At 40.2% G+C, this 19,043-nt stretch overlaps 2 protein-coding genes across 2 annotated transcripts in view; one reads left to right on the top strand and one right to left on the bottom strand.

The window, feature by feature from the left end:
- Positions 1-10,240, bottom strand: part of LOC120945794 — a 67,079-nt gene extending 56,839 nt beyond the window's left edge. Inside the window, exon 1 of the mRNA XM_040360203.1 lies at positions 9,903-10,240. The gene's annotated coding sequence lies outside the window, so the exon portion shown is untranslated. The remainder of the gene's footprint in view (positions 1-9,902) is intronic.
- The window catches only part of LOC120945796 (ranaspumin-like), a 36,828-nt gene that overhangs the window by 12,212 nt on the left and 5,573 nt on the right, over positions 1-19,043 (top strand). The window contains exons 7-13 of the mRNA XM_040360206.1: positions 7,692-7,739; positions 8,151-8,195; positions 9,226-9,273; positions 10,236-10,286; positions 12,707-12,760; positions 16,494-16,565; positions 16,884-16,916. Of these exons, the coding sequence (XP_040216140.1) occupies positions 7,692-7,739; positions 8,151-8,195; positions 9,226-9,273; positions 10,236-10,286; positions 12,707-12,760; positions 16,494-16,565; positions 16,884-16,916 (351 nt within the window). The remainder of the gene's footprint in view (positions 1-7,691; positions 7,740-8,150; positions 8,196-9,225; positions 9,274-10,235; positions 10,287-12,706; positions 12,761-16,493; positions 16,566-16,883; positions 16,917-19,043) is intronic.

The raw sequence follows: 19,043 nt of genomic DNA, 5'->3' as shown, positions 1-19,043 counted from the left end.
TGCCCGGTTCCCTACGGTGTATGCACGAGTCGCGCTACGCCTGACGATTGGCTCCTGCTTTGTACTGGGAGCCAAGTGTTCCCAGAACACAACGGGGGGACGGGGGACGGGAGGTGACGTCATGCCTGCAGTCTGCCCGAGACTGTGTGGCCGGAAGTGGGTGCAAATACCTGTTTTTAGACAGGTATCTGCACCCCCTCCCCCACCGGAGGGGGGAAGGTTTCCGATCAGCGGGAGTTCCACTTTAGGGTGGAGCTCCAATTTAAGGTAAAAACCTGTAAGGGCAGTGGCGGAACTACCAGAGTTGCAGAACTTGCACTTGGACATTCTGCCACTGTGGGGAGCCCTAAGACTGCAGAAAGACTTCACACAGGTGACCTGACATCAGTTAAGCAGCAATTTTGATTATCCATTCATATCCCTGGTGGGATGAAGACACGGAGAGCACCGCAAAGGTTGGCATCTGCAGATCTCACCCCTCTTGTGTGTTGGTTCCCTGTCTAGCAGCACACACAGGGAGCTCATCCTGCCCTGGAGGCCCACATTGTGTGTGGGTTTCCCATTCCATCAGTAGAATCAGCTGTATCAGGTTACAGCTCATTACAAGGCAACAAGTCCCCGGGAGGGGAGGAAGATTGGGTGAGTCTTCTTGTCATTGTTTACAGAATAATTGCAGTCCAGCCATCCATCCAGCTTAGAGCATTTACAGTAAGCCGTTCAGTTACCCTGTTTCCCTGAAAATAAGACCTACCCCAAAAATAAGACCTAGCGTTATTTTCTAGGAGTGCTGCAATATAAGCCCTACGCCAAAAATAAGTCCTAGTTTAAAATGCTTGTAAAATCCTACAATCCACTCTATTACAGTGGTATATAACAGGCCTCAAAATTTCCCCTCGCCTATTCGCATTTTGCGAGTGCAAAATCGTTTCTGGCGAGGAGCTGGGAGTGGGGGGGGGGAGCGCGGGTACCGCCGGCATGCAGGGATTGATCGGGAGCCGTTTTCCCATCAAACACCCTGGGGAAGAGAAAAGCCGCAGGATTACATAGCTGATAACCCGCTGTTACAGTTTTCTTTACATTGCAGCTCCCTCCGCTACACTCGCGGTTACACACAGCCCCGCCTCCTGACCCCGTGCCTGTATCATATAGACAGAACACGTCCCAGCATTGGACTGGCATTCTGTCAATCTGATACAGGCATGTAGTCAGGAGGCGGGGCTGTGTAACCACGCGTGGAGCGGAGGGAGCTGCAATGTAAAGTAAGCTGTAACAGCGGGTTATCAGCTATGTAATCCGGTGGCTTTTCTCTTCCCTCTTGATCGATGGGAGAACGGCTCCCAATCAATCCCTGCATGCCGGCGGTACCCGCGCTCCCCCCCACTCCCAGCTCCTCTTCCCCTGGGGCTACAATCGTAGGCACAATGAGTAAAAGCTGAAATGGTGGGCACAGTTTGTAAAGGCTGTAATGGTGGGCACAGTTTGTAAAGGCTGCAATGGTGGGCACAGTTTGTAAAGGCTGCAATGGTGGGCACAGTGAGTAAAAGCTGAAATGGTGGGCACAGTTTGTAAAGGCTGCAATGGTGGGCACAGTTTGTAAAGGCTGCAATGGTGGGCACAGTGGGCAGAGGCTGCAATGGTGGGCAGAGGCTGCAATGGTGGGCACAGTGGACAGAGGCTGATAAAGGGCACCGCGATGGAAGCAAATGGCCCTGGGATGGGGTCAGGGGGGCCCTTCATGCTTTCTTGCACTGGGGCCCTGAAGGGTCTAGTTATGCCTCTGTGTGAGAGTTTATAACCCCTTTAACCACTTGCCTATAGGGCACTTACTCCCCCTTCCTGCCCAAGCCATTTTTCAGCTTTCAGCGCTGTCGCACTTTGAATGACGATTGCACGGTCATGCTACATTGTACCCAAATGATATTTTTATAATTTTCTTCACACAATAGAGCTTTCTATTGGTGGTAATTAATCACTGCTGGGTTTTTATTTTTTACAAAAAAATAATAATTTGAACAAAAAAAAATCAGTAAATTTTGAAATTAAGTAATTTTTCTCCTTCACTGATTTGTGCTGATGAGGTGGCACTAATAGGCTAAACTGGTGGGCACTGATGAGGAGGCACTAATATGCTGCACTTATAGGTGGCACTGATATGTGGCACTGTTTGGTGGCACTGATAGGCAGCACTGGTGGGCACCGATAGGTGATACTGATGGGCATTGATGGGTGGCACTGATTGGCAACACTGATGGGCATTGATAGACAGCAGTGATGAGCATTGATGGGCAGCACTGATAGGCAGGACTGAAAGCCAGCACAGACTGGCATCACTAATGGACACTGATTGGTGGCAATTGTGGTCAGTGGTGGGCACTGATTGCTGGCACTGATCTGTGGCATTGGTGGCACTATTGTAATCAGAGCACTGATGATCAGTGTCCTGATTACATGTGTAGATGTCTCCTGTGAGGAGATGCCACTGATCGGCTCTCCTGGCCACACAATCTGTCAGTGTGAGGAGAGAAGCGCTGATTACCGGCATCTCTGCATTTACCTGTGACCGGCTGTGATTGGACACAGCCGATCACATGGTTAAAGAGCCGTTTTTTTTCCTGAAACTTCCCTCTTAAAGTTAGGGTGCGTGTTATACGCCGATAAATACACAACAGAGACATCAGTTCTTCGGTTGACTTAAGCCTAGTGCCCCCTATCAGTTTTTTGACAGGGAACACAATGGTCAAGAGTACTAATCAGATGCCAATCTGCAAACCTTTTTCGTTCATGTACCTTTGACAGAAGCCGGACGTTTGCCTTGGCTTCTATTGAACCAGCTGATGTACACACAGGCTGAATGTCGGATGTTTTCTGTGTGTACGGGCCTTATGGGAGTAAAATTACAAAACCCCAAAAAGTACAAAAAAAGGGCAAAACCCCCAAAAGAATGGATCATATGTTTATAAATGACATCATCTCAACACATTTAGTGTCATATTTTATAAAGTAATGAAGTTGGCATTCACTGGTGGTGAATAGTTTACTGCATAATATCACTTTCCAAAGGCAGCTTGCTCACCGGACCTGCAATGAAGCAACGAGTGGAGTAATGAATTTATCAATAGGTCAGGATCTTTAGAGTGCCTAGACATGCAGTTCATTTGAAATTCGGATGAATTTTGTTTTTTCAGAAACTCAGATGTAGTCGAATTTCAAGATTACAATAGTATCAAATTAACCACCTCAATACAGGGCTTTTATACCACCTCAATACCGGGCCTATTCTGGCACTTCTCTCCTACATGTACATATCATGCTAGAAAATTACTCAGAACCCCCAAACATTATATATGTTTTTTTAAGCAGATACCCTAGGGAATAAAATGGCGGTCATTGCAACTTTTTTTCTTGCACGGTATTTGCGCAATCATTTTTCAAGTTTCATGAATTAAAAAATAACAAAACAGTAAAGTTAGCCCAATTTTTTTGTAAAATATGAAAGAAGATACCTCATATGTCACGCTTTAAAATTGCGCACACTGAATGGAATGGCACCAAACTTCGGTACTATCTCCATAGGTGACGCTTTGAACATTTTTACAGGTAACCAGTTTAGAGTTACAGAGGAGGTCTAATGCTAGAATTGTTGCACACGCTCTAACGCATGTGGCGATACCTCACATATGTGGTTTGAATGGCATTTACATATGTGGGAGGGACTTACATGTGCGTTCGCTTTTGAGCGTGAGCAACCAGGCACAGGGGTGTTTTAATTTTTTTTTTACTTAATTTTTTCATTTTTACACTTTTTTTGACATTTACATTTTTTGGATCACTTTTATTCCTATTAGAAATGTAAACATCCCTTGTAATAACAATGGTGTGTGACAGGTCCTCTTTATGGAGAGATGAGGGGTCAATAAGACCCCCATCGCTCCTCCAGGCTGGAAAGCATGAGATCGGGAAAAATAAATCACTGATCTCATGCTTACTAGCCGCAATTACGGCTTTGTTTACTTCCAGGAACCCAGGCATGACGTCACAACATCACGCCCAGGCCTCCGACGGTCAAAGACCATCTGGTCACCGTAAATCTCTATGATCCCCATGCGACGCTGGCCGATTTGGATGAAATTTGATTTTTGAATCAATTCGAATAGTTTTCTTATAGTTTCAAATTCAAATGTGAAGTTTCAAAAGTTTTTAAATTCAAATAGTTTTCCAATTTCTCTAAAGAGAATAAAATAGAATAGACATTAAAGGAATATAATAGAAAACAAAATACAATCGAAAAGAATATAACTGAAAATAAAATAATTTAATATAATGAAGTAAAACAGAACAAAATAGAAAATAAAAAACAGAATAGAAACAAATAGAATAGAATAAAAAAAATACAAAATAAAATAGGAAGAATATAACCATCTTCTGAAATTTGTATTTCAAATAGAATACATTTGAATTCAAATACATAAGAAAATACACGAATAATAGAATAGAAAGAATATTACCATTTCAAAAAATTCTAATAGAATCAATTTGGATTTGGATAGACTAGAAAAAGATTAGAAAAGGAAAATGGTTATATTCCATTCTATGATTTTATTTCTACAGTATATTATTTTGTTATTTTCTATTCTAATCTATTCCTTTCTATTCTATTCAAATTTGAATTGATTCTATTTGCATTTTGGGAAATGGTTATATTCTTTCTATTCTATTCCAGTTTCAGAAGATGTTATATTCTTTCTATTTTATTCTATTCTATTCTTTTCTATTCTATTTTGTTCTGTTTTACTCTATTTACTACTTACTATTATATTTTATTTTTGTTATGTTCTTTTCTATTACATTTTTTCTATTCTATTCCTTTATTTTCTTTTCAATTTTATTCTGTTTGGAAATTCGAAAACTATTTGAATTCAAAAACTATTTCACTGATGTGAAAACGATTCATATCGATTTTAATTTGAATTCCAAAAATTCTAATTGAATCAAATACGAATAAGTGAAACAAATTCCACAAATGAATTAAATGAATCAAACAAATTTAACTAACCAAATATGTAAATAACTAAATCGAAACAAAATAAAACAAAACACATTTTTTCGTTCTGCACATGTCTAAGAGTGTCACGGTCCTATGAATAGGAGAAGGTGAACAGGTGATTTTAACCACTTAAGACCCGGACCAAAATGCAGGTAAAGGACCAGGCCCCTTTTTGCGATTCGGCACTGCGTCGCTTTAACTGACAATTGCGCGGTCGTGCGACGTGGCTCCCAAACAAAATTGGCGTCCTTTTTTTCCCACAAATAGAGCTTTCTTTTGGTGGTATTTCATCACCTCTGCAGTTTTTATTTTTTGCGCTATAAACAAAAATAGAGCGACAATTTTGAAAAAAAAATTATATTTTTACTTTTTGCTATGATAAATATCCCCCAAAAATATATAAAAAAAAACGTTTCTCCTCAGTTTAGGCCGATACGTATTCGTCTACCAATTTTTGGTAAAAAAAAATAATTGGTTTGCGCAAAAATTATAGCGTTTACAAAATAGGGGATAATTTTTTTGCATTTTTATAAAATTATTATTTTTTTACTACTAATGGTGGCGATCAGCGATTTTTTTTGTGACTGCGACAATTTTGACACATTTTTGGGACAATTGTCATGTTCGCAGCAAAAAATGCTATAAAAATGCATTGTTTACTGTGAAAATTACAATTTCAGTTTGGGAGTTAACCACTAGGGGCGCTGAAGGGGTTAAGTGTGACCTCATATGTGTTTCTAACTGTAGGGGGGAGGGGCTGGATGTGTGATGTCATTGATCGCCTTTCCCTATATCAGGGAACAGACGATCAATGACAGCGCCACTGTGAAGAACTATTCTTCGGGTCTGGGGACCGATTGCGGGACTCCGCCGGTGATCGGGTCCCGCGGCCACGGTCACAGAGCTTTGGACTGGGCCGCGGGCGCGCGCCTGCGACCCACGGCTGGGCATTTAAAAATTACGTACAGGTACGTGATTGTGCCCAGCCGTGCCATTCTGCCGACGTATATCGGCGTTAGGCAGTCCTTAAGTGGTTAAAGAAAGATTTCTGGTAAAAAAAAATTCTACTGGAATAAAAGCTAATCATTTATTTACTAAAGGAATAAAGATTAGTCACTTAGCTTAGTGAATAAGGTGAAGTTGTTTTCTCTTTAATAATCCAATCACATGCAAGCAAAAACCCTGTTTGTTTATTTCCATTGCACATGATTGGGCATCCAAAATGAACAATCCTTCATCTAGTTTACTAAGGCTAACCATACATGGCTTGATGTGTCTCATTCAGCCCCACAGACTGAAATAGAGAAATCAATCTATTGCTCCAGGGAATCTCCATTGCTGGCTATTGTATTCAGCAGTCATGTGGCTGCCTGAATACCCAAGCAGTGAGGCCCCGTACACACGTCCGAGGAACTCGACGGGCAAAACTCATCGTTTTGCTCGTCGAGTTCTGTGTGAACCCGCCGAGGATCTCGGCGAGCCAACTTTCCTCATTGAACAACGAGGAAATAGAGAACATGTTCTCTATTTGGCTCGACGAGGAACTCGTCGGCTTCCTCGGCCGAAAGTGTACACACGCCGGGTTTCTCGGCAGAATTCAGCTCCGATCGAGTTTCTGGCTGAATTCTGCCGAGAAACTCGGTCGTGTGTACGGGGCCTCATGGCATCTAATAGGATGCAGACACTGCCGGGCTGATACTTTTCTACTTGACTAAATTTTACATTGACTTTTTTAGCTGGGTTGCAAGGCCACATATGGCTTGAATTTTGTTCAATTCAGCAGGAATAATATGAAATTCATCTACTGAGCAGGGGGGAGGGGCAGGAGCACTATTGGGGGACCCAAGAAGAGGAGGATTGGGGGTGTTCTGTGCAAAACCACTACACAGAGCAGGTAAGTATAACATGTTTGTTATTTTAATCTAAAAAATGTAACCTTTATAACCACTTTAAGCTAAGTCAGCATTTCATTTTCTATGTAAACAGTCTCTATTCCATTAGTAAAAGAAAACCCACAGGTCCCCTTGTCTTCCAATATAAAGAGAACCTGTCTGAAGAAAGTAACATGACAAATCTGAGACTGATGAGAAAGAGCCACGTAGCTGATATATTCTTGGAAAGGGGGACAAATCGATGATTGGGGTACAAAGCCAACGGTAATATTATTGTCCCCAGGAAGGAATAAGTCTTAAGTCTCATTCACATGACACTCAGGCCCCGTACACACGACCAGTTTCCTCGGCAGAATTCAGCTTCCGACCGAGTTTCTGGCTGAATTCTGCTGAGGAAACTGGTCGTGTGTACACTTTCGGCCGAGGAAGCCGACGAGGAGCTCGGCGAGGAAATAGAGAACATGTTCTCTATTTCCTCGTTGTTCTATGGGAGCTCTCGTCCCGCCGAGCTCCTCGGCGGCTTCAGGGCTGAACTGGCCGAGGAACTCGATGTGTTTGGCACGTCGAGTTCCTCGGCCGTGTGTACGAGGCTTTAGACCAGCAGTCTGTGATTGGGCCGTGTGTTGATGCAGCTTGAGCCACCAAGTGGTGTGTGCAGACAGCCCATTGAAGCCTATGAGGACGGGGTACAGGCCTTACTATAATGTGTGTATAGAAATTATACTAATCATCTTTTTTTGTCTTGTGTTTTTTAGGATTCACTGAAACTATCTGAACCCGTGTTTAAGGCTGTTTGTGCAGTGGTAAGGTCAAAACTGTATATTGACAACATTTTTATTTTGTTTACTATAATGAATATCCTAATATTTACCAATGTATTGCTGAGTAAATTGATTTTTATTAGGCAAGTTACAAGGATTTTTTTTTATAAAATGTAGTACATTACCGCACTGAAATATGTGTGACTATAACAAAAATGGGACCATCACAACTTTTTGAAGAAGAAATCAGCCACATTGCTCATGTAAAACATATATCATTTATTAAATACAACAATATGAGGAAGCAATATGTTTTCTCATATTGTATTACATAAATGGTGTTTTACCTATGCATGTCTCTGTTCACTGCATTATATGAAGATTTACATGATTTCTTTATGTATAAACTTTAATTATCCATATATACTAATTAGAAATAATATTCTCCAATAGGGAGGGAAACTTTTAGCATCAGAATGCCTGAGGAATGCCCTTGCGGTATGTATATATAATATCATCTGTAAATTAGAAATGGCAGAAATAATAGATTGTATAATGTCGCTTAGAATTATTAATTGCTACAGAACCAGAATCTGAACTTTTACATACCATTTGGAGATTTGTCTAATACCAAACACAGCCTAAGATTTTTACTGAAGAGACTTTTACAGATTTATCACAGAGGATAATGAACATTATAATACATCTTCATGATATTTTAATCAAGATGAACCCCATGAAGACATAACAAACATTATTTGATCCAGGTATTCAGTCAATAAAATTCATAAATGTTTTTTGACAGACAGAGCTGCAGAATAGTAGAAACTTATGCCGCGTACACACGGTTGTTTTTTGTGATAAAAAAAAACGACATTTTTGAAAACGTCATTTAAAATGACCGTGTGTGGGGAAAACGTTGTTTTATGTCTTCTGAAAAACAACAAAAAAAAAAAAATTCGAACATGCTTAAATTTTTTGTGTCGTTTTTCAAAACGTCGTTTTTTGTGTCATTTAAAATGATAGTGTGTGGGCAAAATGACGTTTAAAACAACGTTTTTAAACCCGCTCATGCTCAGAAGCAAGTTACTGTATGAAGCGAGCTTGAATGGAACAGAGTGCCGTCGTACGTGCTGAACGTAACCGCGCTTTTCTAGAGCATTTTGAAAAAACGATGGTGTGTATGCTGCGTCGTTTTTTAAAATGAAGTTTCAAAAACGTCGTTTTTTTTCATCACATAAAACGTCGTTTTTTTTCTATCACAAAAAACGACCGTCTGTACGCGGCATTAGTGACCAACAGAAGAGAAAAGTCAGGACTGCTAAGGTTGCTTCATGAACACAATGACAAATCTCTTAGCAGGTGAAAAAGTATATAGAATTATCTGGAGCTTAGCTCTAAATCATGTCATAAAGTATTCAGAGAAATATACGAAGGTATAAACAGTTTTGCTATTGTTTGTGATTTGTCAATAAATGTTTGTCATGTGGATATGAGTTGTTGTGTGAACTTTTGTATTTCATTTCAGAATAATGCTGCGGGTGCAGTAACGGGTCTGAAAAACCTTTATTGTCAGGTAATATTAAAAACTATGTGAAAATGCTATTTATTTTTTTTAATTCTAAACTCAGTAATAATATAACCCTTTCAGCATAACTCATGGACTAATTTTCTTGCAGTAATCATTCAATCCCGTTTTGTTCCCAAATTCTTTGTGTGTCTCTAAAACTCCATTTGCATTTTATATATAAAAAATAAAGAAAAAATGAAATTCAATAGCCGAGGGAGTTGTTGTCAAACTGGCTGACAACATCCACTGCATATGTAAAGTCCTGCAATATCAGCATATACATATTTCCAATGAAATCCTCAGAGAATTAGGGATTCTGACTGTTAAACGCTAATTCATAAAGTACAGCGCTGCTATAAATAACAAAAAAAAAATCAAATTCATATAAATGCAATAACATAAAACTGTCCCACGTGATGATTTTTTTTGGTGTCAACCAAATTGAATAAATATCACTAAATAACTAGTGTATGCAGAACATTAAAATCTATAAAATACAACAGATCAGTCCAACTGTGGTGCACAAGTAAAAGTGCTCTCATGCTATAAATGTGTATCGCCCTCTGTGCTCACACTACACTCACCTCTAGTTTTGACATATAACATTTATTTTATAGGTATTATTGTCCATCTACCTCTTTAACGGGTCTCAACACCACTGGTCTCCTTCCAGAATCCTCCTTTCCCTCTTTCCCTTTACATAGATAGAAGCCACAGTATCCACCAGACAAGGATGTGTCAGACTTAGCTCCAAATAAATACATAGAGATCTCAGAGCTTTGACACGGGTGCTTAAAGGCATGTGTTGATGTCTGCATTTCAGGAAGAACCGGTTAGGGTCAGCTTTAACATTGATTTGCTTTGTAAATCCAGCAAACAAAATAGAAATCTTATAATCAGTATTTGAATGTCATTAGCACTGTGTTGGATAAAATATTAATTTGCATTCATTATTTTCTGTTTTATAGTTAAAGAAAAGTGGTGCAACTGATGCTGCTGCTAATGTAGAAGAATTAGTGGTAAGAACCTTTTGTAATGTAAATGCAAAATATTGTAAGGAATGGAAACCAATTACCAATCATTTCTTAACTGATGGGAATAAGTTGAAATCTGATTGCTAGGTGTAGATTTTGTATATAAAAGTTGCTCTACTTGAAATGTCTCCTTTAATAAGCCCACAGGGCTTGGCAACTATATACTGTTCACATTTATTCAATTCCAAACCTACCATGGTAAATGACAACTGGAGAATAAAAGTTTTAATTCTGAACATCTGCTATAATATATTCCAAAAAGACTTAAACATGCTTTGATACAAGGTAACAACCAATCATAAAGCACCCTGTCTGTCCTGACATCAGTAAAACCAGTTGCAATTGGCTGCTATGTGTCCCTTCATGTTGCTAAAATATTTCATTGAGTAAAATCAATGGGGATTGGTGAGATGAACACTGTAGACAGAGAAAATGCCATATTTTTAGTGGGCAATATGGAGAGGAAGGATAATTCTCAGCATTGCAGTGTAATTTTGAAATGCAACTAAAAGTGTACTAAGCAATGTTTATCAAACTTCTGAACAATGTATATTTATTGATGCAATGGACAGATTGGTGTTGATTTACTAAAGATTAATAGACTTTGCAAGTGTAGTTGTTCCAGAGCTTAGAAAATAAGGTACACTTTGCAAAGAGTACCCAATCACATGCAAGGAAAAAAAAAAAAAAAAGCATTTTTTGCTTTCACATGATTGGATGGTGTAAGTCAGCAGAGTTCCAGCTTATTTACTAAGCTCTGAAGCAACTGCACTTGCAGAATGCAACTGTACTTTGCAACGTGCACCGTCTCTTTGCCTTTAGAAAATCAACCCCAGAGTCTCTGCAGGTGGAACAGATCACTGATCAGTAAGAGCCCCAACTGCTGTCACTTCTCAAACATCAGTCCCCAAACCCATTTGGCAGATACCATGTGACCAATGTCATGAGTAGGGATGAGCCGAACACCCCCCAGTTTGGTTCTATAAAGTCTATGCGACATGAACATGAAAAATTGTGCTAATTTTAAAGGCTTATATGCAAGTTATTGCCATAAAAAGTGTATGGGGACCCGGGTACTGCCCCTGGGGACATGTATCAATGCAAAGTTTTTAAAATGACAGTTTATTCAGGAGCAGTGATTTTAATAATTTGAAACAATAAAAATGAAATATTCATTTACATATTGGGCCTGGGGGTTTCTATAGACCCCTTTCACACTGAGGAGTTTTTCAGGCGGTACAGCGCTAAAAATAGCGCTGCTCTACCGCCTGAAAAACTCCAGCTCAGCCTTCTCAATGTGAAAGCCAGAGGGCTTTCACACTGGGGCGATGCGCTGGCGGGAGAGAAAAAAATCTCCTGCCAGCAGCATCTTTGGAGCGGTGAGAGGAGCGGCGTGTATACCGCTCCTTCACCGCTCCTTCCCATTTAAAACAATAGGAAACTGTGGTAATACCGCGGTATTAACCCTTTCGCGGCCGCTAGCGGGGGGTTAATACCGCACCGCTAGCGGCCGAATCCTGCAGCAAATCCGACGGTATAGCGCCGCTATTTTTAGCGGCGCTATACTGCCACCGCGGCTTCCGCCCCAATGTGAAAGGGGCCTTAGACTTCTTTGTGATGTGTTTTACAGTGCCGCAGCATAATGACATTTTCAAAGGACATTTTTTTATTTAAAATTATCTTGCGGCTGTAAAGTATTCCTTGCTTCAGGCGATATAGATAAAAATCCAAGAAAAAATTAATGCCATTTTTTTTCCTTTTAAAGAACAGGGTCTCCCCCAAAATCCCTAACAGGCCCTTTGGGTCTGGTATGGATATTAAGAGGAACTCCACACTAAAATTTAAAAAAATCCATACCAGACCCTTATCTGAGCAAGCAGCCTGGCAGACCAGGAATGGGGGAGATGAGCAAGTGTCCCCTCTCCTGAACCATACCAAGCCCCTTGGGGACAAGGGCCTTGTTCCCACAACTCTTGGCCGGTGGTTGTGGGGGTCTGTGGGCTTATCAGGAGTCTGAAACCCCCATTTAACAAGGGGGCCCTTAAGTTCCCGCCCCCCTATGTGAAGAGGTATCGCGTATATTGTTACCCTACCCATTCACCAAAAAAAGTGTCATAAAGTAAAAGAACTGGCAGTGCATTATGGGGCGTTCTGCGGCACTCAAATTTGCCACAAATGCCCCATATGTGTGGTTCATTTTAGAACAAACTGACATCAGGCTCATCCCTAGTCATGAGGGTGAAATGTGACTATTTACCAGAGAGGGTAAAGAGACCATATATTATAGCAACATTTTACTGTTTTTTCTTTTACCATACTTCATTCTTGGATTGTGTCACATTTGAGCCTAATATATATATATATATACTCATGTATGAAACTCCTGTTTACCTATTTTAAAACAGAAACGTGTTCCATGCATCTTGGGGGAACTTGGACTGTCAGATTCTGTTGAACTGGTAAGAATGTTCTCCAAAATGTATTTAAATGAATGTTCATCCTTACAATTCTGTTCTTGAAACCTCTTCAGCAGGTTCTGTTGGAATAAAAACTATAGATTAAAAAAATAAGCATATAAGCAATGAGCATTTTCTCAGGCTTTATAAGAAGTGCACTAACAAAATTCAGCTTAAAGTGACAAAGTATATAATGACGCAACTTTGTTTTTATTGCTTTGTGTGCCCCATCAGGGATATTCCCCCTCTCTATTTGCCCTTTTTACCGTTATCTTTGAAAGTGAAAGTAAAAGAAATTTTACAATTTTGGTCTGACACCAGAACAGAAAAATATGGGAAATCTTCCAATGGGGACATTGGTTACAGTTCTGGTTACACTCTAGGATTCCTTCACTTTGGAGTGATTTCTGCTCACTTCCTGTTTTGGCTATGGGACAGGAAGTGAAGGGAAATCCCCCAAATGGGACACATATGAGAAAAAACTGTCAGAGGTTATAATCCTCACTTACTCTGTCCAAAATGAAAAAAGTTGCCTCTAGTTCTACTTTAAAGCGGTAGTAAACCCGCTGCTGTTTTTTTTCACACCTGAAAAGCAAAAGCCATAATGAGCTCATTATGAAATACTTACCTTGGAACGAGTTGTGAGGAACTTAGCTGGTCCATGCCGAGGGAGATGTCATCTTGCCTCAGTATGTCTTCCAGGTATCGCCGCTCCAGTGCTGTGATTGGCTGGAGCGGCAATGTCGTCACTCCCGTGCGTGCACGCGGGAGACTTCTTTCTTTGCTGCCAGGCCTTTAGCTGAGGATCTCCGCTGCTCCTGCTCCGCTGCAGTCAGCGGCGCATTACGAGGGGAATATCTCCTAAACCGTACAGGTTTAGGAGATATTCTTTATACCTACAGGTAAGCCTTATTATAGGCCTACCTGTAGGTAAAAGTGGTAGTACAGAGTTTACTACTACTTTAAGAAAAAGCTGCTTAACCACTTAAGACCCGGACCATTACGCAGGTAAAGGACCTGGCCAGTTTTTGCGATTCGGCACTGCATCGCTTTAACTGACAATTACGCGGTCGTGTGATGTGGCTCCCAAACAAAATTGGTGTCCTTTTTTTCCCACAAATAGAGATTTCTTTTGGTGGTATTTGATCACCTCTGCGGGTTTTATTTTTTGCACTATAAACAAAAATAAAGCGACAATTTTGAAAAAGAAACAATATTTTTTACTTTTTGCCATAATAAATACCCCCAAAAAAGTTATAAAAAAAAATATTTTTTTTCAGTTTAGGCCGATGCGTATTCTTCTACCTATTCTTGGTAAAAAAAAAATCGCAATAAGCGTTTATCGATTGGTTTGCGCAAAATTTATAGCGTTTACAAAATAGGGGATAGTTTTATGGCATTTTTATTAATATTTTTTTTTTTACTACTAATGGCGGCGTTCAGCGGTTTTTTTCGTGACCGCGGCATTATGGCGGACACATCAGACAATTTTGACACATTTTTGGGACCATTGTCATTTTCAGAAGCAAAAAGTGCTATAAAAATGCATTGTTTACTGTGAAAATGGCAATTGCAGTTTAGGAGTTAACCACTAGGGGCGCTGTAGGGGTTATGTGTGACCTCATATGTGTTTATAACTGTAGGGGGCGGGGCTAGATGTGTGACATCACTGATCGCCTTTCCCTATATCAGGGAACAGACGATCAGTGACATTGCCACTGTGAAGAACTGGGAAGGTGTGTTTACACACACACACCTCTCCCCGTTCTTCAGCTCCTGTGACCGATCGCGGGACACCGGCGGCGATTGGGTCCCGTGGCCACGGTCACGGAGCTTTGGACCGGGTCGCGGCCGTGCGTACGACCCAAGGCTGGGCACTTAAAGGGGACGTACAGGTACGTGCCTGTGCCCAGCCGTGCCATTCTGCCGACGTAAATGTGCAGGAGGCGGTTCTTAAGTTGTTAAAGAGATTTGTGCTTGCAAAGAAGAAAACAAAATACCTATCATGCTTCCCGTGAACCCTGAACACCATTCTTATTCAGGGAAATCCTAAAGTGAATTTCCTTCTTAAACAGACACTTCCAGGAGTGTCCATTTCCTGTGACCTCCACTGCACTTATTGGTCCTCCCACCACCCCTCTCATCATTACTGTATCCTGTACTGCACCCCTTGACAAATATACATCGATCATTTAGTACCCTTTGTGATCTGTTTTACATCTGACTTGATTTGATAAAACATTGCACTGTTAATAATGGATTATTTTTTTACAAGTGGGTGTACCCCCTTAAAAATGCTTGAAGTATCTCTTGGGGTACATGTTGATAAGCTGTGCCCTAAACTGAGGAAAATATATATATTTTTTAATTATTCCAAAGAGCCAGGATGAGATTCATACTTCCTGCCACCCTAAGCCAACTATCTTGTGCCCACTTACTGCAAATGACTGACTAATCTTAGTATTATACCAACAAGACCTGACCAGATAGCCACACAAGTCACACTGAGGATAGGAGTGGAGAAGATGAACAAAACAGATTCCCAGACAGATTTAAGCTAACACTGATGATTAGAAGATGAGGCAAACTCTCACCCTGCTCTGCTAGCAGTTCAGTTTTAGGTGTAGAGACCCAATGTGGATGAATTATAAGCACACAGTATGAGGTGTGGCAATTGAATTCCCGGAATGCCTGTGGCATAGCACTATGATGGTGAGGCACACAGCCATTTACACTTCAGCGTGTTCTCACTTGATCTAACTTGCACTCTCCTGGGTTGCAGACCAGTTCACTTAGTCTTTACAGAGTAGTAGAAGAAATAATACTTGTATGCATTGCACTGTTGGCAGAAAATGAGTGGCAGGAATCTGGAGCATTGGATTAACATAAAAATTTGCATGGCAATTGGCAAAAGTGCAAATAAAAATTTAGCTCTATTACAACAGGCATTTGGTGATAATTCAATAAAAAAAAATCGGGTGTTTTTGTTTGGCATAGGCAGTTTAACCTTCATAGCGGTGTTCCCGAGTGTGGCTCAGGGTGGAATTTCAGTACCATTAGCGGTAACCCCGAGCCACACTCGGGATTGCATTGCAGGATCCTATTGCAGCATACTTAAAGGGTCACTAAAGGAATTTTTTTTTTAGCTAAATTGCTTCCTTTACCTTACTGCAGTCCTGGTTTCATGTCCTCATTGTTCATTTTTGCTCTGATGTTGCTGTAATCTTTCTCTGTTCTGGATACTTCCTGATTGTCTGTTTCCTGAGGACCACAGTACTGGGAGATTCTAGTTTCGTTTTCCAAACCATCACTTCTCTATGGCTCTGTACATGCACACACATCTCTTATGGCAAGAAAGCTTTGAAAATAGAACTGATCTCTCTAGCAGATTGTTAAAATGCCAGTTTCAGATGTCTCTGTAAATGACAGAACTGTCTTTTTCACCCTCCCCTCCCCCTGGTACTTTTCAGTAGAGTAAAGGGAGATATTTTTACCTTAATTAGTCATTCTTTAGCAACCTTTCTCCTACTGTCACAGCCAGAATTAGTTAAAAGCTCCAAAACAAAGTCAATGCTGTAAAAAATCACCAAAAAAAGCATAGCAATTATAAAACCAATTAAAACATACAGCAGATATATAAAGCAATAAACGTATTAAATAATGATACTTTGCATTAACCTCTAAAACTGTTTCTATGTAGTTTTAGGATTTCACTAAATTATTTGTTTTATTTAAGGGAAAAACACTGGACGTTCTTGGTCCGAATACTCTTCGGGATCTGCTTGCAAAGATACTTGAACTTACTGGGGTAAATGTTTTGTTGGTTTGTGATTTATACTGTATATGCATTCCTCATTCTGCTGTATACAGCTAATATTACATTGGGTGAACTGTATAGTGGGATCCAGAAAAGCAGCCAGGAATCGAAGAACACTTTTTAAATTACATTTTCCTGAATAAAAATCCCACAGAACTACTTTACAGCTAAAGAAAAAAAACTTGTAACCTCTTTATTATGTTGTTTACAGCTGAAAAAATTTAACAGTATAAATACTTAAAACAATATTTCTCTTATTAAATAGACTTACCACAGTGTATTGATTATCTTGTTTTATATTTAATATAGAATGATGTGGCTGGCGATCTACTTTGTTCTGTGGTAAGTTTGAAATACATTCCTTAGTAAATATGGCTTTGCATATGCTGTCTTTCAAATAGTATTTTTTTGGAGATTCTGCTTTTGGGTTTGGCTAAATCATATACAGTATAAAAGTATAATCATTTCTTTAAGTGCAGTTTATCTACAGCAACAGCAAATGATCAAAGATAAAGTTCTCTCTAACAATAACAACTGCATTGTAAGTGAGGGGGGAAAATGTATTTTGTCCAACCTTTATGTTAACTCTTACATTCCACTACACCTACACAGAACTACTCCGGGCAAAACCAAATCTTCTCCATAACTCTGTAGAAATCTTTAAATCTAAACTGTTAATAATTCTAATTTCTAAAGCTACACTAGCTACTAATACACAAACATGCTGATCTCCTAAACCAGACCCTTCACAAGGGTTTATTGTCTGTGTCTGCCCTGCTTACGGCTGCATTCTACAGCGTTTTGAATCGCAGGCAGTTTGCCACGAATTGCCTGCAATTTTTATAATTATGAAAAACGGTCGTGTGTATGCGGCATTAGAGTCATCAAAAGAATACTGTCATGAAAATTAGTATACTGAAAACAGCAAAGTGTTAAAGCCAAACTCCAGCTTTTTCTCACTTTAAAATAGTTAGTTTGGATCAAGCAGGCCTAACAAACCATTATCTTCACTAACAGATTCACATACTGTCAGCGCTGTATAAACTGTATGTAGCGTCAGTTATATACAGTATACAGCGCTGTGTTCCAGCAACAAAAAGTGCAAAAACGGCTCTGGCACTGGATTAAATGAAACAAACCTGACGACTATTAAATACAAACTTTATCAGCTCCTGCAGAATTGGTTCAGGTTAGCAAAACAAAACCCCTTGGGAAACGGTTGCCATTTCCACAAAGGAGGAAACAATTATTTCTTGAAGCACTAAGGGCAGTTGGATCAAATCCCTGGGCCAAAATATCGCTCTACTGGCCTTCGTTTTATGACTTTTGTAGTTGCAAGAATATCATTTATTCTTTTTTTTTTATTTTATTTCCCATATCATTATTAATCATACAGTAAAGCATAGGTGTCAAACACAAGGCCCGTGTGCCGAATGCGGCCCTCCAGGCCATTTCTTGTGGCCCTCGCACCTCTCCTGCAGCTGTGAGAGAGCTCCAGCCCTCCTCCAGAGCCTTACTTTCTGCTTTCAAGCAATACATCCAGCTTTTTCCCAGCAGCAGCATAAGGAAAGGGGGGTGCACTGTGATGTAAGGGAGAGTGGGGGACACAACTTCTGATGGTGGGGTGGCTCTTGACATCTAATGTAAGGGGGGGGGGATGTGCTGGACATCTCATTTTACAGATACAACCGGCCCTTTTGAGGGCAATGGTAATGCTGATGCGGCCCACAATGAAATTGAGTCTGACACCCCTGCAGTAAAGCATTCCACAGCTTACACCCTTACTGTAAGTAAATTCTTTATAAAATCTCCTTCCCTCCATTCACAGATGATGTCCCCTTGTACTTTGTAAAGTCCTTATAATAAAAAGGCAAATCACCAAAACATTTTCACTTTTGACATTTAAATGTTTTAAATAAATTACTTCCAACATTGTTTTCAAACCAAGGATACGCAAGTGTCCAATCTTTCACTGTAAGGTTTTCCATGCCTTTTAGAGCTCTCTCACACGGGCGGCAGTAAAACAGGCTGTTGAATTGCAGTTTAACCCCCCGGCCACCCACCTAAATAACATTGCAGCCAAATTGGGGCTGTACACATGCCGTGGCCAGGGCAATTTGAACTCATCTTGCAGAATGACAGGTGACACCGCCTGTGAACTCTACTGTTGAGGTCAATGTGAACCCTCTGCAATGGTGGGCCCAACGCTTGACTTGTGGTTGCTGTTCAGTTTTTAATACAAATATCCCCCTTTGGCATTAAACAGACTTTCAGAAGGTAGCAGGATTGCCTGCTAGTCACTGCTATACCCCTCTTTGAAAAGTGATCCACTGCAGATTGCTTTTCAGAGGGCAGTATGCACTGCCACCAGTGCAAAACCTTTACGTGTTTTGTTGCCTGCCTCTGTATTCAAAGTGTCTTGTCTTTATTAAACAATAGTACCTAAGATGTGATCATAAAGCATAGCTA

The sequence above is a fragment of the Rana temporaria genome, chromosome 7, assembly GCF_905171775.1.
Source record: "Rana temporaria chromosome 7, aRanTem1.1, whole genome shotgun sequence".
Classification (NCBI taxonomy): Eukaryota; Metazoa; Chordata; class Amphibia; order Anura; family Ranidae; genus Rana; species Rana temporaria.
The sequence above is the reverse complement of the archived record's forward strand: the minus strand, read 5'-3'. Positions and strand labels throughout refer to the sequence as shown.